The 25,865-nt window shown below is 40.4% G+C and overlaps 3 protein-coding genes across 3 annotated transcripts; 2 read left to right on the forward strand and 1 right to left on the reverse strand.

The window, feature by feature from the left end:
* Nucleotides 1-469: 469 nt before the first annotated feature.
* Nucleotides 470-4,193, reverse strand: parapinopsina (parapinopsin a). Its single transcript, XM_042492516.2, has 5 exons — nucleotides 3,851-4,193; nucleotides 1,966-2,056; nucleotides 1,635-1,872; nucleotides 703-945; nucleotides 470-610 (listed from the first exon to the last, which is right to left on the reverse strand). The coding sequence occupies exons 1-5, from the start codon at nucleotides 4,182-4,184 to the stop codon at nucleotides 470-472; spliced, it is 1,047 nt and encodes a 348-aa protein (XP_042348450.1). The 5' UTR covers nucleotides 4,185-4,193.
* A 1,379-nt stretch (nucleotides 4,194-5,572) lies between these two features.
* On the forward strand, nucleotides 5,573-20,881 carry ddx20 (DEAD (Asp-Glu-Ala-Asp) box polypeptide 20). The gene is made up of 11 exons (XM_042491857.2): nucleotides 5,573-5,800; nucleotides 9,174-9,268; nucleotides 10,806-10,974; nucleotides 11,076-11,190; nucleotides 11,384-11,526; nucleotides 13,376-13,514; nucleotides 13,653-13,711; nucleotides 15,148-15,230; nucleotides 15,349-15,454; nucleotides 17,339-17,440; nucleotides 19,477-20,881. The coding sequence occupies exons 1-11, from the start codon at nucleotides 5,605-5,607 to the stop codon at nucleotides 20,685-20,687; spliced, it is 2,418 nt and encodes an 805-aa protein (XP_042347791.2). The 5' UTR covers nucleotides 5,573-5,604; the 3' UTR covers nucleotides 20,688-20,881.
* A 139-nt stretch (nucleotides 20,882-21,020) lies between these two features.
* Nucleotides 21,021-25,837, forward strand: LOC121946448 (D(2) dopamine receptor-like). Its single transcript, XM_088082108.1, has 2 exons — nucleotides 21,021-24,580; nucleotides 25,644-25,837. Exons 1-2 carry the CDS (start codon nucleotides 23,540-23,542, stop codon nucleotides 25,791-25,793), a joined length of 1,191 nt encoding a protein of 396 aa, XP_087938234.1. The 5' UTR covers nucleotides 21,021-23,539; the 3' UTR covers nucleotides 25,794-25,837.
* Nucleotides 25,838-25,865: the final 28 nt, after the last annotated feature.

Genomic DNA, 25,865 nt, shown 5'->3' on the forward strand with positions numbered 1-25,865 from the left:
GCTGTTTCAGTACTTCACAGTTAACAAAATAGCTTTGATTTAAATCTTTAATCTCTGAAACTTTGAATCTTTACTTTCTGTGTATTTGACAACAACTTCCACAATCAGCACGGTGAGATCAAAAGAATTATACATGATCAACACTGTCCATGACAGAGAAAAGACAGAGGGGGTGTCTTTATTGTCAGAATACATAAAACGCAGTGACAGCCGCTGCAGGAAAACATACCAGTCTGAAAATCAGTAGTGTTTCACATGTTAATGTCTCCTCCTTCCTATTAATGGTGTCTTTAATGTCTTTTAAAACGGTACTGCACAGACTTTTTACAGCTGCCATCATTCTTGTTATCGCTGTGTGTCTTCATGTGTCATTTTAATATTTTCTTAAAGTTGTGAAATTAAAATTTCCTTGCAGTCCAGTAATTCTGATGATCAGGTGCTGCCTCATAATGACACAAAGGGGAGACTTTTATTCTTTCAAAGATTCTTTCGGTGAGACTCTTTGGTTCTTGTTGGGTGAAGCAACTGTGGTCTCATCTTCAGATGTCTGTGGATCTGAGGCCCACGGATTCCATCCACACAGGACAATGGGAACAGCGTATCCTCGAAACTGGAGACACACATCACATGTTCAATAATAGTACATGATTAAATGTATTTTCTTTGTGTTTGTGAGTATAAATATGCATGATGAAGGTTTACCTGTCTGTTCATGAAAATATATATTATGGGGTTGTAGACGGTGCTGCTTTTAGCCAAGTAAACAGGTATTGTAGCGATGATGGGGTTGATATTTAAACTGGGGTCCAGGATGACAGCGAGGGCCATGGCAGCATACGGCAGCCAAGTCACAAGGAAGGCCAACACCATCACCACTATCATGCGTGCCACTTGCACCTCCATGCAGTTTGTGCTGCCAGCCTCAGATACCTGCAGCTTGGTCACCTTGGAAACCAAAATTCAAGCAACAAGACTTTAAACAGTGTGCAAAATTTAGGGGTATTTAGCAGCATCTAACAGTGACTTTTGCAGATTGCAACCAGCTGAAACTTCTTCCGGTTTGAATTCCTTCATGTTCGAGTTATTACTGGAAGCCGAATTTTCTGCAGAGGTTGATGATTTACAGCAGTAAAAAAACTGAATAAAGCAGTTTCACATAAAAAAAAAAAAAACGTTTGTTTTTTTTTGGTTTGTTTTTTAAGGTGAGTTTTCTTTTTTTTTTTCTTTTTAAATTAAAACTCACCTTGAAGAAAACATGAATGCTTTTAAATCTATTTAGAAATGGGGTAGTGGTGCACTTCAGCCTCTTGTGGATGAAATGAGTATTACAACAAACACCTGAAAAATTATCCTGACAGTCACTTGCCCAAAGTTTTATTTTCAGCAATTTAGAAAGATTACCCTGATAAAACCTTTTTTTTTTTTTAACCTGTTCTTGAGATATAAACACGGGAGAGAAAACAGTTTAGATCAGAATTAGACAGTAGATCCCCAGAATGTTGTTTTGGGGTTTTTTTGTCACCTGCCTTTCAGGGTTTCTACTTTTGTGATACAACTAGTAAAAGCAACTGTAATACACGTTGCCATGTTTTCATCTTTCATGTACCCGCATGCCTAACTAATAGATGACTCACCTGGTGGAGGGTCCACAGAAGTCGTAAATAAGACACCATGATGATGGAAAAGGGCACAGCAAAGCAAAGGAGAAAGTACATGATGATGTAGGACATGTTTCCGACATCCCGGTTGTACCAGTTAGGGGCGCAGGAGATGTTGACACCCTCCAGCTCATAGCTTCCCCAGCCGAACAGAGGTGGTGTGTTCCACACAAACGACCACAGCCAAGACAGCACCACTCCAGCAACAGCATGTCTGCAGACAACAGAGATGGTGTGTCACGTGCTGGTGGAAGTTTGGACGTTTGGGTGATGCTGCCAAGTAAATCTGAAATGGCAAGTTCTGTACCTGGTCTGGAACAAGACAGCACCCATGGGATAACACACCACTATGTAGCGTTCAACAGAAATTACTCCTGTTGTACACAGACTTGCTATACCTAAAAAAGAAGGAATATATTAAGATTAAATACAATTTTTGTAAAAAATAACAATAAAATATGTTATCCATTTTGTGTAAATTTAGGGCATAAAGTTTCAGGGCAAGGGCTTTAGGAGATGCAAAGGAACTACATTTTTTTTTAAAAAAGAGACAAAAAGTCATGTCACAAAGCCACAAACAGATGCATAACGTCTATGCAGTAAAGAAAGATGCAAAGCAACAACAAAAAAGTGGCAAAACCACAAAGCCATAAAGTCTTTGCTTCCTGTCTTCCTGTCTTGCTTCTGTGAAGGAGAGGTGGTGGGGCCTCTTGCATATCTGAGCCCAGGGGCCCATTGTCTCATAGTCCGCCCATGGCTGTATTTACTCATTAATACTTTTCTCCTAAAAATTTCCTATAAAACACATCTGATAGTCTTCCAAAATATTACTCTTTGTTAATAATCAAACCTGTGATTTCTGACCATCATTGCTTGTGATGCCTTTCAAAAAGCAACTTCAGATATCTGTGATATGAGAAAACTAAAAAAAAATAAGTTGAATAACAGACCTTTGTTTCCTTCTCTTCCCAGCTTCTTTAATCATCTTCCAAGGCCCCCACATTTCTCTTGGGGCCCTTTTGTAGGGTGTTGGACCCCTAACCCTTCAGATCCCCCATCCATCCCAGTGGACATAACTTTTCCAGGTTGTCCAGATTCGTGATTACTGTCATATGACCCCACCCAAATGCACAAAGTAATTTGATTGGATGTTTGTAAGCCAATCACAGTGTTCCGTGTCTTCTAAAATGGACTGCACCAGAGCCACACCCCCTTTCTCATCAAGCATGGCAGACCATGGGGTAAGGACGAACAGTGAGACATGTTTCAGTCTTTAATCATAATGTTAAAGTACATCATTTGTATTTAAATTGTGTTTCAGGTAAATATATATTACTTTTATATGTCAAAATATCCTATAAATAGGCCTATATATAGCTTGTACTCAGGATTTAAAAAACAAACAAACATCCATGCCTTGGAATGGACAGTGGATCCAAATGTCAGCGAAAATGAATTGGACAAACATACAGATTCAATTTTCTTCCAATACAATCATCTTATGATGCATTGTATAGATTATTTACACAGAATGTTCTTCTCTTCTCTTGGGAGGTTTTCAACATACTGTTTTCCAATGATACTTAAGGCATTTAGGATATTTTCACCTGTGATGGCAAACAGATTACAAAATACACAGTGCAATACATTTTGAAGCATCACTTCATTCATTTATACAGGTTAACCATTCATAAAAAAATTAATAAACTCATATTCTTGTGTTGAAAAAAAACAAACCCAAAAGAACCTGTACAAATTGAGGAGACATTAAAAAAAGTGTATGGATACATTTTTGTTTTATAACAATTATAAATATCCTTTTCTTGACTTTTCTTTTCCTTTTTTGTTTATTTATTTAAAATTAATATTCTAAAACAAAACTAATTTTCAGGTAATTTTCTTGTCACATTTTACTAATTTCTCAAAATTTGTCAGACATTTGTTGCTAAGTTGTTTATTTCCTTTTCCGCCCATGTTTTTTTTTAAAAAAGATCCAGACAATTTTCTCAGGTATTTTAAGGGTTGAATAGCTTGTGAGAGGCATCTGCACATGGCACAAAAATCTGTCGATCCAGGCTTTAGGGGTTTAAGGAAATCATCTCACGTTTTCCACCACTGTGCAAATTAGAACATATACCAAGTTGTAAGTAATACACACACAATGCATGCATAGTCGTAATGGACAGACTCACCAAAAAAGGCTACAGCAAAGCCCTCTAACGTGCAGCCCAGACGTCCCAGGCTGAAGTATCCCATGGCACTGGTTACTGTGGTGGGCAGACCTCCAAATACTGCACAGCCCAGGTCACATACGGCCAAGTTCACCAGGGCGTAGCTGAGCGGCTGCCTCAGCTGTCTGTGTCTCACCGTCACCACGATCACCAGGACATTGAGGATGATCCCCGCCAAAGAGAACACACCCATGATAATGGACAGTATTGTGTAGCCGGTCCGAGACAGGACCTCTGTGTTGACTGAGCTGTGAGACGATGATGAGTTTCCATCATTCAGGGAAAGGTGCTGCATTTTGCTCAGTGTTGATCTGCTGAGTGCTCTGACTGCTTCTTGGTATGAATGTCAGTGGTCCATCTACAGCTTTGAAACAAATCCAACTCAAGTCCAAAATATCCACGGGTAAACACAAGCAGTTTCAAAAAAATATAGCAAAAGAAAATCAAAGTTCCTCTACTGTGGTGCAACTGGAGAGAGGAGAGAGCGATGTGACCCTGCTAATAAGCCCAATAAGATGACCGTGACATTTAATTCTTAAGACCCAAATCCGTATATCTGGATTTCGAAGACAATAATTCAGACTAATATCCTGTAAGACTGCACTTTCAGTGATTGCTGGGCCGACAGCTGCTCCTAAGTAATGAAGCAGAGATTCAGTAACACATTTCAGGTTTTAGGATCACAGTTAAATGCATGCCTGCTGGTTAAAGGGATACAAGAAGCACCATTGCATTGTAATGTCACACATTTTTGTATACAGTGAATTATTCAGTACACAGAGGCTTAACATTGATTCTGTGCAGCGTTGCTTACACAGGCACTTCTTGTGGATTAAGACATCAACAAAATTAACAAAATAGGGTAACTATGAATAGGCTTGTTTGGTTTTGAATGTGCCCCCTTTTTAAAGAGGTCAGAGGTCACAGCTTTAGAAAAAAGTGTTACAGCAGACGTTTTTGGCGCTAATTGTGCTGCTCAAGCAGGGAAGATACTCTCGCATCAGTTCAGGCTCCATGTTTTCACCCTTCTGTCTCTAATATCTGCATCATTTTCATTACATTAATGAAATTAAATTTGCTGCACAGAAATCATTTACATATATATTTTTCTGTCAATCACATAATAACACTTCTGTTAAGCTTGTTAAGCTTTTTAATATCATGTCATACTTTTTTCTTTCTTTTGTCCCTCTCTTTTTGTATACTTAAAAAAGCCACAGCCCTTGTGCAAAATAGATAAAAAAAATAAATAAATTAAATAGCAATAAAATAAGTTTTAAAAAATCCAACAACAACAAAAAAGGAGAAAATAATAGGTGAATGTTATTGTAAGTATGTAAGGCTTGTTTGGTCTTTGTACTTTCCAGTGCTTTCTTGATTTTAATAACTCATACAAGAAAAAGTGGTCTGGCATCGAAAAACCTACATCTGTGGATAAATTGTTTAGCCATAGGATAATATAACTATTGTGCATCATATCCGATTTTTAATTCCGCCAGTATAAAACTAATTTTAATATCATTATGTCCCAAATTAGGAGTCTGACGGTCCTTTTACAATTTTGAAACGATTTCCTGAAACACAATTCCAGTTTTATTCACAGTTCAGAAGTAGACGGACGGGTCAGCTCTCCTCCCGGTCAGCAGGGGGCGGTACAGGCCGCACCCGCGCGCTTTAAAGCAGCCGAGTTTGGTTTCCGGCGGTAAACAGTCAACATGGCGGCCTCCGTGAGGAAAGCAGCTCACGACATAGAAACGCGAAAACGCACCGATGATGTGCTTCTGTCGGACGGCATCGAGTTCAGCTCGCTGCTGCTCTCTCAGGCCGTGCTGGACGGACTGTCCTCCGCAGGCTTCCAGAAACCCTCCCCGATCCAGCTGAAGGCCATCCCGCTGGGCCGCTGCGGACTCGGTGGGTTCATGAAGCTGAGTGTGTGGAGTGAAGTGTGTGTGCGTGTGTGTGTGTGTTTCACAGTTCACGGATGTATTTTTTATTTGCACAAACATGTGAGCTGACTGGCTGTATCTGCTCTCTAAATCTGCATGTGATGTCGTTTGTGCTGCAGACTTTATGGATCGAGTTGAACTTCCGGTTTTTTTTTGTTTTTGTTTTTTTGTTTTTTTTTTTGTTTAACTGCACGGTTACACTAATTCATGCTAATTCAGCCCAAATTACACTCCTAGAAAAACTAACATGATTAAGGGACTGTTCGTTATTTATCTTTCCCCCCGCTTTTTTCATTCATTCCATGCATGGCTCAAGCATATTTACAGATTCACTCATGTAACAAACAGGAAATAAGACAATGCAAGCAAAACAGAAGAAAAACAAAACAAGACAAAGAAAAAAAACATGCAGGACAGAGTAATAGGCCTACACAGGGGTATCGACCAAAGTATCGAACACAAATGTTTAACAAATAACAAATATCCAGTGTTTTCTTAGCTTTTGCTGTCTTTCAGTCAGTGTAGTTTTTGGACATAATGTTCTATTTATATTTTGAATTATTATATTTTGGGTTTCTTTTGAGTCCAGTATTACATTTATTCAATGTAACGTTTTTTCAATGTAATATTTCCCATTTAAAAAATATATATATATATATATTTTTTTTTTTCCGACTATCAAGTCCAGATTTTTCATACAGGCGTATTACATGTCTTTTTTCTAGTTGAACCCGTCCCTTGATCTAGTTAAAGAAATGTTCTATTTCCATCCAGATTAATTTAATGCAAAGGCATTTACGAAATAAAACACACAATCTTTATCCACATCTCTAACTGTGGTGATTACCTGTTTTTTTTAACATCCCTGAAGCTGCACATATTATTCCCTAAGACTCCCCAAGTGACGAGGGGAAAACGTATGACCCTCCCTCTACCATAAAACAGTTGTTTGATTTTAAAATCTTACACTTTGATTTTTGAAAGTTTAAAGTTGGAGAGTGCTGGAGTTGAAAAATAAAAGCCTTGGTTTTTCCCACTCTTGTTGTTGGTTAGTTAATGCAAACGGTTTACTTTTGGCAACATTTTAAATGAGACATGTAGAATAAATAGATTTTAATGAAACATCACTATTTTAAGCTTGCATTTTTTTCCTGACTGAAGTGTTCATCTCACATAATGTGCTGAGGGACTGTGGGAAATTTGAAAATCCATCAATATTTTCTCTTTTTACAGTTTCTGGCTATAATAAAAAGTAGTAATTTTGACTTTTTTAAAAAGGTTTTTTGCCTTTATTTTGATAAGGCAGATATTGGCGTAAAATGGGTACAGAGAGGGAATGACATACAGCAAAGGGCCAAAGCCGGATTTGAACCTGCATCCACTGTGGCAGTGACACAACTTCTGCACATTGGGCACCCGCTCTACCACCTGAGCTACATGGCACCTCAGCTACCTTTTTTTTTTTTTTTTTTCTAAAGAACCAGAAAATCGGTGGTGAAATAAACAACCATTAAAAGGTGGCACTCTCCTAAGCCAAAATTTAAAAAAAAGTCCCTCCCCAGTGCTTAAAAATGATTTGTCATACCTTCTCCATTTTGCACCACACTCTCCCCTCTCATAAATAACGAACAATCCCTAAAAAAACCTAGGCTACATGAATAACAAACTGTGTGTTAGCCCAGCAGTGTGCACTGTCTGTATTTCATTCATTTTTAGTAGACTCAATAACTTTTGATTTAGGACTATTGGACTAACAGAAAATACAGTTCCCGGCATTTTTTTTATAAAGTTCAGTGAAAAATTAAATTAAAAATGAATAAATAAAAACAGCCTCCTGAGGTTTTAAGCATAAGTTCCTCCTGTGCCGACACTTTCTTTGCATGTTTTGCAGACTGCCTTTCCTGGTGTTGGTTGAGTGTAATATGCACACTTTTTTTATGAAGTAATTTTATCAGCTAGCATAAAAATGATGATACTGCATTGTTATCACTTATCCAAGGTCCAGTATCTGACCATGGAAACATTCTGAGTGATTTTATTTCATGGTGTGATAACAATTTCCTAGACTTGAACATATCGAAAACCAAAGAAGTAATCATTGATTTTTAGACGGAGCAGGGGTGCTGCTGCAGAGAGCATCTTTCACAATGACAATGTGGAAATCGTCTCTTCTTATAAATATTTGGGCACTATCTTTGATAAACATCTGAAATTTGGTGTGAATACTGAGGCCGTTGTGAAGCGATGGCAGCGACGAATTCATCTCGTCTGCAAACTAAGCTCCTTCTCTGTCAGGCCAGCCACCCTTTGTCATTTTTATCAATCTTTTATTGAGAGTCTTTGAAGTTTTTCTTTTATATGCTGGTTTCAGAGCCTGACAGTTAAAGACAGGAGCAGTCTGAACAGTATTGTAAAAATCTGCTCTAAAATCAGTGGAGCGTAAGGGACCTTACTACCTACTGTAATCGGCAAATCTTACGGAAGGCACAAAGTATCCTGGCCTCCCCGGGGCACCATTCAACAAAACACCATTCAAAATCTTTTATCCCTTCGGAGGTCAGACCTCCCTGTGAGTGCCATACACCCATACACTGTTTTCTTATCTTGCGTCCTTGGCTCCTGGTGCACTTGTTGTATATTGTGAAAGCTGCTATGTGTGTTTATTGAGTGGGTTTGTTTTGTAGTTTGTTGACATGCTGCTCTAATTGCCCCTAGTGGGATGAATTAAGTTATTTGAATTGAATTGAAAATAAAACACTGATACAGATATTTGGCAAAATGCCAGATATCGTCTCCGATAATAGGCCGATAATCTGTCGACCCCTAGTCTGGATATTCCTTAAAACATGCTGTCAATGTTTTTTCATAATGACTACTTTTCGGTAGAAAATAGTTCCACTCAAAACAATTATGATATCTCAGCAGAAAAAAAATATCACTCTCTGCATGTCTACAGGCCACAAAGTGACATTTTTTGTGATCTGGACAAACAGACACTTTTACTGTAACCACCAATATTGTCATCACAAGTATTCACCTTGATTAATCGGGTATAAAAAAAAATTGTTGTACATGGATGCTTTAAAATCATTTTTTCTTACGTAGGAGACGGAGTTACTCTCCACGTGCACATTTTCTGCAGCTGTGAAGCAGAGCGTTTAATCACGGTCTTCTTGAAGTTAATTCCTCTGATTGTCCAGACAGCTTAATTGTGGTTAGGAGGCACTTGATTTGATGCAGCAGATTGGGCACCCTCGATGGTGAAGCATTGATGTGATTTGTTATTGTGATAATTCAGAATAATTGTGCAGCCCTTCATTATCTGTGTGTTGTTTCAGATTTGATTGTACAGGCCAAATCTGGCACGGGGAAGACGTGCGTGTTCTGCACCATCGCACTGGACTCTCTGGTCCTGGAGAATCCTGCAACTCAGGTGAGCAGATTCACTCCGGTCGAGGAGAGCTGTATCTTTTCCCTTAAGCTCAGTGATGCATGTACTGTAAAGTTCAGTCATGATCAGTTTTCAGGCATGTTGTACAGTGGTGGGTGGAGCACTGAAAATCCATACTCAAGTAAAAGTCTAATTACTCCCATAAAAACGAGCTGAGTTAAAGAAAAACGCGCCTGGTTAATAAATGACTAAGAGTTCATATTTTTTAAGGGTGTGTGGGCTAGTGCAAAATAATGAGAAAAGCAGCACTTGTTGATATACTTTGTAGAGCACTAATCCTTTTTTTTTAAATTTCCCAAACTGTTTCAGAATGAACATATTAAATGACCTTCTTTAAAAAACAAAGCTAATGTTATCTAGCCATATTTTACCCTACAGTATGTGCAACTTACAGTTATGTGCTTGTGGAAATTAAAAGCAGGGATCTCAGTGTTTTTTGGGTTTTTTTTGGAGGCACAGCAAGCACTTCATCATATAACTTTTGTCTTTATTTGGATTTTGGTATAACAAGTGTGGCCAGATGTGGTCAGGGATTGTCACTGGAATTTGCTCCATCTTCATGGCACTGAGGTCAAAAGGTCAAAAGGATGGTTCATCAATTTCCAACCAGCTTTGTATCTGAACAGCGTGGGTACTTTCAGCGGCCAGATATCCCTGCTTATCTCTCAACTCAGTTGTTGGCTCTGACGCTGTTGCTCGAACTACAGATTATACAACTTCCGAATGTTGCTACCACAAACACACAGAGTATAGAAGCGGATAAAGAGAGAAACCCAACCTCAGCTCTGTTACTGTGTCGCCTATTTCTTGCCTAAAACCCTTTTTTTAGCTTATTGTTTAACTGTAATTTGAGATAAATTGTTACCACCAGGCTGCCATATTGTTTCTTGTGGAAAAACATCCAAGCTTGCTCTATGTCACCCACCAGTAGGAGTGAAGTGACGTAATGTGAGTCCTGTGCGGCGCTGTGCATTCTGTTTGTTGTAGGTTTTCTACCTCTTGAGTCGACTCAAATACCACAGCCCTTTTTCTCTGTTTTCTCTGGTCATGTAGCACCAATTGAAAAATAAAAGCATTTGTGCCTTTCCACTGCATAGATAAACCTGACCATCTTTCCAGCAGTGAAGTACTTGTTAAAAAAAAAAAAAAAAAAAAACTACTTGAAAAACTTGTGTTTATTACTTGTAACATGTTACTGCTCATCCCTGCAAATGAAACAAAACTTTTATTTTGAAATTTATCACTGCTCAATTTTGCCAGCAACAGATGGTCATGAGAAGTAATCAGTTTGGTTCAAAGGGTCTTAATCTGATGAGTTTAAGCTGCCTAGTGTCAAATTTGTAAATGAAAGCGGGTTAATTATTGATAACACAGTGCTGCAGCTGGTCTTATTGATGAACTAGATGCATTCTAGTACAATCTTATTATCAGCGGGGTCTTACTGATTGGGAACACCCCATTCTGTTTATCTGCTCCCAATCAAATTTAAGTGGTTGTTTTGACTTTCTTCCTCCTGCAGGTTCTTGTCCTGGCTCCTACACGTGAGATAGCGGTGCAGATCCACTCAGTGGTGATGGCCATAGGCTGTGCAATGGAGGGCCTCGAGTGCCACGTTTTCATCGGGGGTCGGCCCGTGAGTCAGGACAAAACCCATCTGAAGAAGTGCCATGTAGCTGTGGGCTCACCTGGTAAGAGGCCAATTGACATTTAATAGAGAGGCATTACCTATTTATGTAACCGCTGGGATGTTATTTGTGTTTTGTAACCATGCTCCTGGTTATGTACGCAGGTCGTATCAAGCAGCTTATCGAGCTGGGCATGTTATCCACCGCCAGCATCAGGCTGTTTGTTTTGGATGAGGCAGACAAGCTGCTGGAGGAGGGCAGCTTCCAGGAACAGATAAAGTAAGAAACATCTATAATCATACTCCTATTTAATGATACGATGCTGCAGAAGGGTTGTGTTGTTATTCAGCCAGAGTACTTAGACTGGAGCCCTTCATGACAACTCTGTATAAATGAAATATCATAATTTGCATGCCCGTTTACACAAATGCACAAGCTGAAATTCACCCATCACCTCCGCTTGTCTCCTCAGCTGGATCTTTTCCTCTCTGCCGGTGAACAAACAGATGCTTGCTCTCTCTGCCACCTACCCAGAATCCCTTGCTCAGCACCTTACCCGCTACATGAGAGAGCCCACCTTTGTCAGACTCAATCCCAGGGACATGGGCCTCAAAGGTAAGACCCTGGTCAGGTGTGCTGAAGTAATTGTTATAAAAAAAGAAAAAAAGAAGAAGCAAATCAATGAATGAAACGGTGTCAATGTAATACTGAAGCCTCTATATGACCTGCTGAACGTAAACAAACGATAACATGAGTGAGACACTTTATGACGTGCAGACAGGAAGAGCCTGTGTTTACATTTTGCCGGGCCTTTTAACACAAAGGTCGCACTTCAGGGTCGCTACATACTTCCTTCATCACATTGTCTTTGCATTTTTACGCGGGCCCAAACGGCGGCATTGTGCCGCTGTGTGATTTTAGCAGGCATGCTGGCATTTCAGAAGCAAAAGAGGTTGAAAAGGCGTGATGTTTAACACAATAGCATTAGCTTCTTGTGTGACATATAACATATGTGTTAGCAGTGCTTTATACAACATAACGGTGATATGCAACAACAATTATTTGCTGCCCCTGTTATATGGCAGCTGATCTCATCCTCTGCTTAGATGGTGAGGTGCTGCCGAATCTCATTGTTTTCCCAGTTTGTGGACATTTTCAGCTGCTGTTCTTCTTCTTTGAGTTAGCAGCTAACTGCTTCTAGCTGCTTTTTAAATCTTGCATGGTGGGTCACCAACATGACACGTTGTGGAAACCTCACACCTGTCCAGCCGATGGTCCCCTCCTGCCGTCTGTCCCTTTTACACAGACACTGTTACGGTATCTGTTACTACCTCCAATGCTGGCTTAAAGGTGAGGCAACTCTATTGCCCAATTCTGCGATCACGAATGGGAGACATGGGGCGACACTTTTCTACTGTGAGGTGGCATAACGGCATGCTATTTCCGCCTTGAAAAGGCAATGTAAAAGGGGCCACAGACGAAGAGCAAAAAAAGCCTTAAAGAGCAGATGTAGAGCTCGGGTGAAAACACAAATTAACCTTGGTCGATCATTCATGGAGAGATTTGCAAGATTTTGATACATCTCTGTAATATTTTTATTATATTTATGAAAGTTATTGTGAGACATGGTTTTACATTAATATATGAATTTATGTTGGTGGTTGTCATATTACAGTCAGTAATCATACATATCTACAAATAGAGTGTTTGAGAAGGAAAATAGTATAAGGAACAAGTTGTGCCTTTTTTTCACTTGCTTCTAAATATGGCTGCAGCTAATGATTGTTTTTATTGCATGAGTAGATTAATCTGTCGCTTACTTTTTGATTAATCACTAAGATGTTGATTAATAATTTAATAGTTGCAGCTATGCTTCCAAAACAAATGCACGCACTAGCCAGATCAAGATGCTTATGAGACGACACAGTGGTGCTGATGGAAACACACCCCTCTTTGCCCACAGTGGCTGCCCAAATCTGCACAAAATGAAAGATCCTTGTAGTTACTTTACATATTTGAATTGCACAGTGTCTGCAGTTTACTGCTGTTGTGGCTTACAGAGACTCCTCATAACACAATACTGACGGGATAATGAAGTTAGTAATGTGACATGTTTAAAGTGGTTATGTCCCGGCAGAAAATGTTATTTCTTCCTGAGGTTGTGAGGTGATTGACCGTTAACAAAGACTAACATCTGAAAACACTCATCTCTCTGACAGAATCAAATTCGGGCCTTGTGTTTCCGTTGAAGTTTGTAAGTGACTTCTTGAAAATGGCCTGTTTTGAGTTTGAGAAAACAAACATCGATACTGACAGATACAGCAGCTGTGTACACGTTCAGCCAAAAGCACTCTGGATGATTTCCTCGTCCCTTAAAAAAAGTGTGTTTTATGTTTTTCAGGTTTTTTTTTTTCAGTTCATTGATATTCTCCTTGCTATGTTGTCCTTGTGCCCCCCCTGCCAGGTCTGAAGCAGTACTACAAGCTGGTGCAGTCCCATCCTTTACCGCACAAGATTTTCGAGGAGAAGGTGCAGCACCTGCTGGAGCTTTTCAGTAAAATCCCATTCAACCAGGCCCTGGTGTTCTCCAACCTACACACAAGGTAACACACACTTTTATTGCTTATCATATCTTCATAGGTTATGTTGATCCTCTTTATCAGCAAGAAAAGAAAATCTCCTTAATTAGATCTGAAAATTGATGGTGTGTCTCTGAGAAATTTTGTTTATTGCTCCCACAGGGCTCAGCACCTGGCAGACATCCTGTCCTCCAAAGGCTTACCTGCTGTTTGTATCTCAGGTGAGAGGGACTTTAGTATTGAAATGATAAATCAAACAAGAGTAAATGGATTGGTTTGTCATTTGATTACTGGAAAAATAGGTTAAGAAATTGCTAAGTGAAAATGATCAAACAATTGATTTATGTCTTCTGTGTAATTATAATTGGTCTACTTTTCGGTTTCGGGCATCCGCTTGGTGTTGTAACTTGTCATAGGCCCAATATTTTTGACATCTCATATTAATGTATTAATTAAAGCTTCAGTTGCTAAGTTTTATGAAAACATTTTTTCATCATATTTACTGTTACCATATTCTGACAGTAGTACATGAGACAGATAATCGGTAAAAAAATAATGTTCCTCCATGTAGTGCTTATATTGAATTTGCTAAAAGTGACCCCCACACAGCAAAAACAACCAATCAAGGTCGAGAAGTCTCTAATGCAGCTGTCAATCATGTCAGTCACTGCTCGTGAACTGTGGTCAAACTGTTAAACTAGGCAGTGCTGATCAAATATGAATTGAGATTCTGTTTCTGCATTACCAATTTCTCACCTCAAATGTTTGCAGCAACATATTTTAGTGTATCATCAAGCTGTAAAATGAAAAAGCTGGTCTGGGCAGAGCTTTGTATTCTGTTTATCTGAATCCAACATGGCGGTCACAAACTTTATCATTTCATAGCTAAACAGTACACTAAAATATGTTTCTGAAAACATTTTAGGAAAGAAATGTGCATTGCATATCTCTGTATCTCTGCTCTCTGGGTTTTTCCATCCATAATTTCAGAAAGCTTATGGATATGAAATTAAGCAGTACCACCAGAGATCGTGGGGGGCAGTGTAGTTTCAAGTGAGATATGACTGAAAGAGATGGTTTAGACATTTAAAAAAATGAAATGGAGTGGAGTGGAGCATATGGAGCGAATCAGTAATATAGTCAAAATAATTTTCTGTCCACAACAGTGGCCTCACAGTCCACTGTTGAAAGGTGCAATATAACAATATCCTTCACCGTCGCCTTGTTTGTTGTTGAGTGAAACTTTTGCTGTGTTGTGCCGTCAGTTCATACCTGTGTTATCATAAAGGACGCCTGGTTGTATATGAACAGTAATGTTAACAATATTTTAAACAGACATTTCTGTTTTTGGACGTAAAGGAAGCATAAATGAGTCTTCAGAGAATCCTCGGCTCTGAATGTCTGTCTCATGTAATGCTGTGGATGTTTTGACAGTTTCAACAAATATGACCAAGTTATTTTTATTAAAGTTACCAACTGTAGCTTTAATTGATTAAATGAAAAACAAAAAAACAAATTAATTGTAAGTATTCTTGAGGCATTATGTCTGTGATTTTTCCCTTTTGTTAAAGACAGGACAACACTAAGTTCTGATTTGTTTGTGTTAGCAGAGCTGATTTCAGTTTATGCGATCTGATTTGTATGATGATATGTGCAGGTGGACTGAGTCAGGACCAGAGACTGGAGGCCTTGTCAAAACTGAAGCAGTACCAGTGCAGAGTGCTCATCTCCACAGATCTGGTGAGACACGCTTTTTCCCACTTCTCCATATATCACACATGTATTATTAATGTTATACAAGGCTCGTGTTTTATGATCAGGTTCTGTTCTTTAATCCTGGTTGTTTTCTCTCTGTCAGACTTCCAGAGGTATCGATGCAGAGAAAGTAAACTTGGTGATAAACCTGGACGTGCCGCAGGACTGGGAGACGTATATGCACCGAATCGGACGGGCTGGCCGCTTCGGTTAGTCTCAATTACTGTTTGGTCATAACAGAAACAAGTAGTTAGAATAAAAAGCAAGTTGTGATGTATGATATTCTGTATTTGCATGTTTTGTGGGACGAGCCAAGATACTTGATAGCATTAGTAAGGGGAGAGGCTGTCGCGAATCATGATTATTACACAGTCGATCTTGATACCAGACAGAATTGTCACCTCGTTACAGTCTGTTTCCCTCTTTAGCTTCAAATTACATCCACTTAGAAATCCTTGGGGGAGGGAAACACAATTTCTCTAACCAATCACTAAAGAACAAAATACCACCTGACTATAATGTCATTTTAAGGGATGTCGTGATCAAGTTTTTTGCCTCTGATCCTGCTCTGAGTCATTTAATATTGAGTGTCTGCCAAAACAGAATCTCTAACCGATACCTCATTGCTCTTCAAGTACATTAAAGTTATTAAAATAAACCCAGTGTATATGCATGACACCTGAATAGCCCTTCAGTGTAATAGGAAAAAAGCCCTGCATCCAAGCGGTTATGTAATGTTTTTATTTTATTTTATTTTTTACAGAATAACAAAGTATAAAATTGCAAACCCTCTCTTTGATGTTTTTGCCTTGTTGCTGTCTCAAGTAAATTTCTCCCTCCCTTTAAGAGAGTATTCTCCAGTGTTAGTTGCTTCGATGCAGCCTTTGTTACCTGAATGAACTGTATCCCCCTGAGAGTTCATTTTCATCGTCTGTACATCTTTTGTGCGGATTACATTAATACATTAGTGTACTCTCACTGACTTTTGCTTGCAGGGCTTTTAATTGCACATGCAGTGGGGTGGTGAGTGTGACAGACCACTGTCCTTCTGTCCTCCACGGTGAAACACCATGTGTCAGTGATGACAGGAAACTCATTCTGAGCTGAAACGAGTGCTCATAATATCAGTAAATAACAAAAATAAACAGCGTTTTGCTGTTATTTATGGCGTGTGGTGTTACATGGCAGGTAGCATGCAGAGTGAAGTGGAGTGGAGACAGAAAATTGAGGAATTAATGATGGCTGCATTCTGGGTCACTGTGCTAAAGCCTTTGTTCCAAAAACATTTTGAGTGACAGCTGACCTAAAACAAAGGATTGAATTAGGCTCAATATCAGTCAACCCAAAGTCATTGGAGTGGGCAGATCCAAACCGTCTATCCTGTCTTTAGTCCACATTTTTCATGTCCATCTGACTCAAAACCAAAACTAAAATGGCCTAAATGTTATTTTTGTGTGCGGTTAAAAGAAAAGACAAAATGCTGTGTTTTGTTTCATACATTCCTATTCAGAGACTGTTTCAAAGATTTTCCGAAAATTGCAGAGTTAAGAAAAATTACAAACCGACAACCCGCTGTTGATGTTCAGCCCACACAGGTATCAGTTTCTATCCTGGTGGTATATTATCTGTGTAAAAACTGTTTAATTCAGAGCAGCATAGCAGGCGAGACAGACTTGATTTGCTTCCTGACTGCATTAAACCCCATTTTGAAGATTAGTTTGAGTCTCTGGAGTATTAGCAAGTGTGGGCCCACCTAGCAAGGTCAATAGGTTCCTAATCATCTGCATTTAATCATAATTATCGTGACTTAACTTGTGTGTTGTCTTGGAAACAGAGAGTAACATAATCTTAGCTTGAGCACATTGTGTGTGTGTGTGTGTGTGTGTGTGTGTGTGTGTGTGTGTGTGTGTGGGTGCGTGCGTGCGCGTGCGTGCGTGCGTGCGTGCGTGTGTGCGTGCGTGTGTGTGTGTGTGTGTGTGTGTGTGTGCGTGCGCGTGCGCACCTGCCATCCCTGGACACACAACTCACACACCCTCTTTTATCCCTTCTTATTATGTGAATCGGTTTTCATCAGGATTATATTTTGTTTGCAGGCACTCAGGGGCTGGCTGTGACCTACTGTTGCCATGGTGAGGAGGAGAACAAGATGATGGCCATTGCACAGAAGTGTGGCTTGAGTTTATCTGCGTTGCCATGTGAGTCCCACCCACACGTCTGTGAAGTATTTGTAACTTTCTTCCCCTTAAAGGTTCTGTGTGTAACTTCCAGAAAATCCTTGTTCTTGTTGAAACCTCTGAGGCTGTCTGCGAACTGAAGTCAGAACCCTGACGCTTGTACTTAGTAGCCATGAGCGAGCACATGTGCCTCGGCCAAAACGATGACAAACAAAAGACTGACCATGAATGAAAGTCATCAAGCGATAGAAAGCTTGAGAATAATGTTGCTTTCTGCAGTGTTTCTATGTTTCATTTGGAGTGTTCCCTCCGGCCAGGTCGCTCCTGAAAAAGAGATTTTAAATGTCAATAAATCTTTTACCAGGTTAAAAAAAGGATATGTACTGTATGTATATATACTTAGAATCTCACATTTGCATTACATTATCAGCTGACATTACCAGCGAATAACCATGTAGAAAAACTAAAATAGAGCTAACGTTAACTCAGGTTAGGGTTAGCTTGTTTGTTGCTACAGCATGCTTGGCTTGGCTAGTTGAAAGCATGTGGTACTGTTACATCTTTTGTAGAGAGTAGGATTGTGATGTCAGTGGTAGTGAGCAGTTACCGTAGAGACCAGGCTGAGTTCATCCAGGTATTCAGTGGAATGGTGAACATTTGCTGCATTATCAGCTATCATAACCGTTCAGTGTGCGAAACTGGAGTGCGATTTTCTCTGCTTTTTAGCTTGGAAGCAAAACAATAAATCTTAGGTCAGCCACTTAACAAAGAGGCGTTCATGGCATGGGCAGCAGCTGTAAGATGAACATACATCACCTGCAGCAACACATCTGTTCATGCGTTCACAAAATTTTCACACAGGTAAGTTAAGTAAAAACAAGTTTGACTGTAATGTAGTTACTTTTGGCTCCACTACAATGCCTTTGCTGCTATCTTTCTTTGTTTGTTACAAGTATCAAAGGAATGATTATAAAAACCCAAAAACCATCAAAATATCGTCCATGTTGTAAACATTAATCACTGTGATGGAAACTAGAGAAAACACTGCAGAAATAACAGCTGCAGTAGCAGCAACAACAACAATGCTGTTATCTGTCTTTGTTAATAGCATCAAATGAAAAAAAAACTAACAGTATGCCCTACGTGTTTACAGCTAATGTTGATCACCGTGACAAAAACTAGAAAAGATTTTTTCTTGAGTTTAAAGTGGCGACAGAGAAGTGTATTTGTGTGTGGTGACTAGGTTACTTACCTTTGTGCTAATGGCAACTTTCTGGTTGTTTACTCTGAAAATCTGCAAGGCCTGCACCCATATACATATTTGTAATTTAACGAGGGGCCTCGAGAGATTTATCATTTCTGGACTTCTTAAAAGTGTAGGTGCACAATCCACAATCAAGGTATGAAAACACTTGCGGAAAAGTTACATTTGGTAGCTCATTAAAATCATAAAAACCCAAACACTCCTTGTGTTCATATGGACTGAGGCAGTTTGATTCCTTTAATTTTTCAGAGTAGCAGTCTTTTGTTTCCCTCTTTAGCTTTTCTCGGTCGGGTAGGTTGCACTTTCTCTTGGACTGGTCCATGGTTGTTTTCTATCACTCTTGGAGAGATGTCTACCAAAGTGTGCCCAGAATGCATTGTGCCATGACTTGTTGCCTATTCTCTATTAAGTCATAATATGTAAGTTAGTGTCATGTATCACGTTAGTATTAATTTGTCAACTAACAAATCTGAGCAAGCAAGCTTACGTAGCCAGGTAGCTGTAGGCCTGAGTAATCTACACTGCACTGATGTGGCATGTTTAGTTGTCATTCTGCATGATGTTTATTTTTTTTATTTTGGATTTGTTTGTTGTTTATTGTCATGTTTACTTTGTACTGCCATTTGATGGTTATGTTTTTTATTAATATGTTTGGTTTCAAAAAAGCAAAGTAAAATATTCCAAAAAAAAGAAACTACTGTTAAAAAGTTACATATAGAACCTCTAAAAATAACACATTTCATTTAATGGGATTGTGGAAAAATAATTTCCATTCTGTCTTTTGTCCTGTCAGCTACCATAGAGCCTGGGTTGATGGATGAAACGTGTGACTGGGATGTCTGCACCGAGGCTTCCGCTCCAGGCCCCTTACCCCTGCTCTCTTCAAGGACCGAGAAGAAGAAGCGTGCCAAGTCCGTTGCAGATCAAGCTCTGGAGCATGGCGGTCAAAGGCACTCGGAGAAGACCCAACCTGCACACGACCTGGGAGAAAATGATGAATGGAATCCTAGAGAAGTATCTCCTGCAAAGGACACACTCCCACAGCGTCCTCCTCGGGCAGTGCCGACTCGCAAAGAGCTGCAAGACGCTCTGCCAAAGATCCCTCCTCTCAGCTCATTCAAGAGTTATAAGCCGAGGTTTGTGACCTTTGAGGAGGCTGAGCGGGACTTCAACGGTTTCATTACTACAGGGTTGGGGAGATCCGTGGAGGTCATCAGGGAGTTCAGAGGTGGAGAGGACGGTGACCCAAATGCTCAGAATGGGCATGGAGAGTCTTTCACACTTACAGATGACTCAGCTCAAAGTTTAAAACAAAATCGGTGGAAATCTGACTTTTCACAACAAAGATCAGCGTCTGGTTCTTCAAACTTGCAATCTGACGAAGATGACGAGACAAATCAGACCAGAGGGAGTAAATACACAGCAATTACTGAGCCTCCGACTGAAGCCAGACAAATAAGCACTGTGTCCAAACCAAAGGGAGGTACCACTAGATCCAAAGCATGTTCTTCCTCTGCATCCAAGTTGTATCATCAGACAGTCTGTGCACCAAGCAAGAGGGCTTCATCCCAACCTGAGAACTCTGAATCCATACCAGTCAGGCATCCCAGTCAGGGGGCTCCAACACAGGCTGGAAGACATGAATCCAGAAAGATTAAAGTAGAGACTAAGAAACAGAGCAGAAAGATTTCAGAGAAAATGAACAGAGAGCAAAAGAGGGAACAAAATGATGATGACGAGGAGGATGAGGATGAGGAGGAGGAGGAGGAGGAGGAGGAGGAGGAGGAGGAGGAGGAGGAGGAGGAGGATGAGGATGAGGAGGAGGAGGAGGAATGGAGTGCTGAAACTTATTGGAGAGCCAGCTACAGAGCCTGGTATGACTACTATGCCTCCATGTCGCCTTCTCAAGAGCAAGGTTACCAAAGCTACTACAGTGTGGCCCACAACTGGATGGCAGCTTATCGTATGAATGCCGTCTACATGGAAGAACTGCTGAAACACTGACGTGCCTGTACACGTCATTTCTGTACAAGGACACCCGATCATGCTGGTCTCTAGTGAGAAAATGTGTCTGAGTGTCCACTGTAAAAAATGAGTACTTATGTTTGCACTTCTTGTCTAAGACATTGCACTTAATTTTTTTGAGTGTATGCTTTTCAATGAATCTGTTACTTTTCTAATAGATTACCAGTAAGGAACATGTCTGTCCGAGCCCTCTTCTGTTACAGCTGTGCACCCACATGCTCTGAACAGTGTGTAGGATTTACGGGGATATACTGGCAGAAATGGTTATGATAAGTATGTTTTCTTTAGTCATGTCAAGTCAAGTCAATTTTATTTATAAAGGCCATTATCCTGTAACGGGGAAAAAAATAGTAGTAACCTCAGGAAGAGCGACTCCTTCCTCCCTTTTCCAGGATGGACAGATGTGCAATAGATGTTGTAAATAATTAAATGACAGTAATGACATAAAGGAAAGAGAAAGAGAAAAAGAGAGGGGGAGAGATGCACAATAATAATGGTAACAATAACAAATATAACAATAGTGATAGACATAAAATATAATAAATGCAATATATGATAGCATGTGATGTTACATGCAAATCTCGTAGGTGTTGATTAGAGTCCCATGTGTATATTAATAGTGGAAGCATGACTCATAACAATGGGGTTGTGTCGACCAGGATCATGACACTGGCATCAGTGTGTATAATCACCTGAAAATAAGAATCATTGTGTATTTGTTACCTTAAAATGGGCCGTTATATCTATATAGGGAGCAGGTCGTCATCCAAAATAATATCTTCTCTTGTATGTTTGAACTCAAGAGAATACAGAACGTCCACATCACTAGCCATTCATCATAACTGATGTTTAAAGAGGGCGTTGCAGAAGGGGCACAAACTGTGCAATTTACTCTATGTAATCTCTTTAGCAGGGCATGGCAAGGTCAGACAACTCAACATGGTCCTGATTACAGGCTAATCAACCGGTGGCCATTCAACCAATCAGTGCTGGGCAAAACAAAAGTTAATTTAAAACCAGAGGCCCTCTTCAGCTAATTTTACCATCTGCTATGTCACCAGTTGACATCATCATTATGCAGTGAAGGTGAATGTCTCACCTCACCCGGAGCTGCTGCTGTACACTGATGTGGACTATAATCAGGAGGTACATTTCTGTGCCGCCTCTTTTATGAGATAAGGTTCGTTCGAGCCTACCCAGTTCTGCGCAGAACCGATCCTCGGCGATCGAAGAGCAATGCATGCCGGTTAGATTGTGTCCGACCCAAGCCCATGATGCGTTTGTACATCCATGCCCTATCCCCAGCTCGACTTGCTCTGACGTCATGCAGAAGTGGACTGGCGATAATCTCGGGGTTTCGAGGCGGCCGCAGATTTTAGAGCCAGACGACGCAGTTGCTCTGTACCGGCTGCTAACGACTGGCTCTTAGCTGATCAAATTGGTTCAGATGTTGACTCATCAATATGAACTGTCAGATAAACTTTTTTTTTTTTTTTTTTACCTTTGTTGAATTTCAGAGATTTGGAATTTATTTGTCTTATTTGAGGTTTTTCTGTTAACTGTTACATGTTGCGACTGATGATGTTGGTGGTGATGTTTTGCAGTCACAAAGACTAAATACGTTCACCATGAACTATACAGAGTTTATTGTATAGTATTTTAATTATTTTGAAGGAGGAGGGAAAAGAAGGATTAAACATTAAACAGCACAACTGGTGGTCAGTAAAATAACGTGTACAGATGTGAAGGCCTGACCACAGGCTGTCTGACTGATGCGCACTGAGAGCTGTGATGATGGTTCTTTTGTATTGATGTAGTTTGAGGGTGACAGATGCGCTCAGTGGATTTATATTCAATAACTAAATGATATAATGCTGATATACATTAGAATTCATCTAAATGAGGGCTGAAATGTGAACAGAAATCACAGATCTCCTGTAAAATATTTGAAAAGTTTACATTGTCCATCAATACAATACTTGGGAGACTGTAAACAGACTGATGAACGGATATGATCAGATCGAAATGAATAGGAATCCAATCTAACAAGATGTGGGTGCTTCTGTGACTTCTGTGACTGCAAAAGTCAGAAATCTGACTTGATCGCAGCTTTTTGTCACCGCCCCCTGCTGCGGCCGCCTGCTCTCGTGCGCGTCCATGCGAGGCGCAGCTCTAACGAACCTATCCGCTGTGCTGCGCTGCCTGGCCATGTGGACTTCTCATTGTTTACACAGAGAGAGTGTGTAGCTGCTGTTTTTTCAACTACTCCCTCACCTTTCTTTGGTCACCCTGAAGAATATATGCCTGTAAGTAATGTTTGATTTCTGATTTTCACACTTACTTTCCTTATGACACTTACCTGCTGTAGTCATGGGGGGAGGCTTTAGTTTGTGAGAAACAGTTGCTCTTAATGGTAATGCTTATTGTGTTAGTTTGTCTGTGGCATTTTCAATGTTAGTTTGGCGTTCATGCAAAGCCTTAGGCAGCTGTTTCCTTTGATTGGTGGTAGTCCAAGCACATGATGGTGTGTATTTGTGTTTCTGGAGCTTGTTTATGTTTTCTTGCTTGTTGATGGGTGGAGGGGAGTTACATTCATCACGGCTGTAATATTTCTATTTTGTTTTTGTATTTCAGTTTCACAAAAAAGACCTTCTGGTAATCATCCTAAGCTGCCTACTGTCTCCTGGGTATTCGTTGGAGGTCCTGTCTGCCAGGCTAGACAATCACGCCCATGATTTCTAGTAGGTGCAGAATAATTTGTCTGACATGTACCAAGGAGATCTTTTTCTAAAGATACTTCATAAACGGAAGCACAACCCGGTGGTGAAAGTATGGACGTGCATACATGCTGGAATGAAACCACCGCACACGATGAGACGCACATGGACACGGTGTTTTTCACATTTAACTGCACGGTCTTGACCTTATCATTAGTCTTGGGTTTACCCGGGAACTTGTGGGTTTGTTGGGTTGTTTTCAGGACGAAGAGCCTGCAGACCTTCAATAACGCGCTGCTGGTCAGCTTGGCCGCCAGTGACCTCCTGAAGTGCTCTGTGGACACCCCGCTGCTTCTCTTCTCTTTTCTGCGTTTCAGGAAGGACAGCCAGGTGTCGGTGTCTGTGTGCACCCTGCAGCAGTTCACTTACGCCCTGTGCAGCTGTGTCCAGCTGCTCACGCTGGTCAGCATCAGTGTGGAGCGCTTCCAGGCCATCGCGTTCCCTTTCCAAACTGAGAGGAGGAAAGCTAGGGTCCGTCTGTGGATCCTGTCCATCTGGGCATGTGGCCTCATTTTGGCTGTAATCTCTCTGACCCTCTCCAAAAAGGCGCTTTTTTATATGCTCTGCCGTCCGCACCTCGGGGGGCATGGAGAAGAGCGTCTTCAATACTCGGATCCTTTTGGACCCTACGTGCTGGTCCCGGTGTGGGGACTGTCTCTGACTGTGATTGTTGTCCACTACGTGCGCATATTCAGAGTTGTAAGACAGCACCGGAAGAAAGTGTTCAGTCGGGGAGTCCAGCTGAGGCCGACGGTGTCTGAGCACGCCTGGGACTGTCTGAGTGTCCCCGCTTCAGCACCACGGACAGCCCCGCATGGCTCCTTCAGCCCGCTGCCTCCCCGCCGGACGGTGCTCCTTGTGGCAGAAGCCAGCGCTCCCTATGCAGGCTCTGCAGGAGGGGCCCCGATGAGACCTCCAGAGATTGTGGGGGCAGTCTGTCTCCTGACCCCAGGAGCCAGGGAGCGGGGGAAGAAACAGATGGAGGGGAAGCTTGCCCAGCGTTTTGGTTACATAATTATTGCCTTCACGCTTTCCTGGGTGCCCATGGTGGTTATTTTGCTGATAAACGTCGTCTCCTGGCAAGACACGGACAAGGTGAGTGGAACTTTTTATATCACTTTACCATTTTTTCTGTTTGAAAAACAGAAACCCTGTACAATGTAATGCAACCCAACCTGACAGTCACACGATACATGCTTGTATTTTGTGAGGTTTCTGATGTGTCCTCCAAAGGAACTGTGCACAATATTAGAAACTGCTTTCCAAATAATTCAGCAAAAACACAGCCTCAAAATGATACCACAGAAACCAAACAAAAGACAAATCAGTATTGTTAGCAACAACAAAAAATTAAGATATTTTTGCACAGCACACAGTTTTATTATTGTGATTAGGGCTGGACGATATGGCTTTAGAATGATCTCAGAATATTTTCAGGCTATATTACCATACACACTTCGATATTTTGAAATCTAAATTACTGTAAAATACTGACAAAAAATCAATGAATGAACTGCAGTTACAAATAAAGTAGCTACTGCCTTAAAGTAAAGTTACATAAACTACTGGTAAGATAGTTCAATAAAATACTGTTATTCTAAATAAAGTGAAGTGTTACATTAAATAAAGTACTGTTATAGTAAAGGTAAATAAAGTAATGTTATAATTAAATGCATCAAAGATCAAAGCATTTATCAGACGTGTAAACTAAATAAATGATAGAGCATAATATGAAATGATAACTTTTTTATCATCAGATGAGATATTTTGTCATATCGCACAGCCCTAATTGTGATCACTCAGTGTCCTGTCATAGTGCAAAAATGCATCATAGTAGTTGATTAATCAATATAATCAGCACATTTTGACAATTAAGTTAAACGTAAATAATCAAACTGAATCTCTTTTGCTTTTGTATTGTCAGACATGACAAGCAATACAAATATATCAACTTGGTATCTAAGAAATTATGTAGCCATTATTTTCTTCCATTTTATACGTAATGATGGAAGTATTAAAAAAAAAGAATAGATCATTGATTAATGAAAATCATAATTAATCTGGGCAACAGGTCATACCATCGCTGTCCTGCAAAAACATTTTGGATGTTATTTTGTGTTCATGTGCTATCCTAAGCTCTCTCCTGTTTCTCCCACAGCTGCTGATGGAGCTGGAGACGTCGGCGATGGTGCTGACCTGTGTGCAGGCTGCAGTGGATCCCCTCATCTACACTTTAGTCACCAGACAGTTCCGCTCTGAACTAAGCAAGCTCCTCTCCTCCATCCCCGGGTGTCCCCTTAAACGGTAGATCTGAAGGTTAAATACTTTATCCACATCTGGGTCACATGGACTGCACTTTGGGGAATTGAAAATACCACTG

This window comes from Plectropomus leopardus, chromosome 9, assembly GCF_026936395.1.
Source record: "Plectropomus leopardus strain MGB_pleo_1.0 chromosome 9, ASM2693639v1, whole genome shotgun sequence".
NCBI lineage: Eukaryota > Metazoa > Chordata > Actinopteri > Perciformes > Serranidae > Plectropomus > Plectropomus leopardus.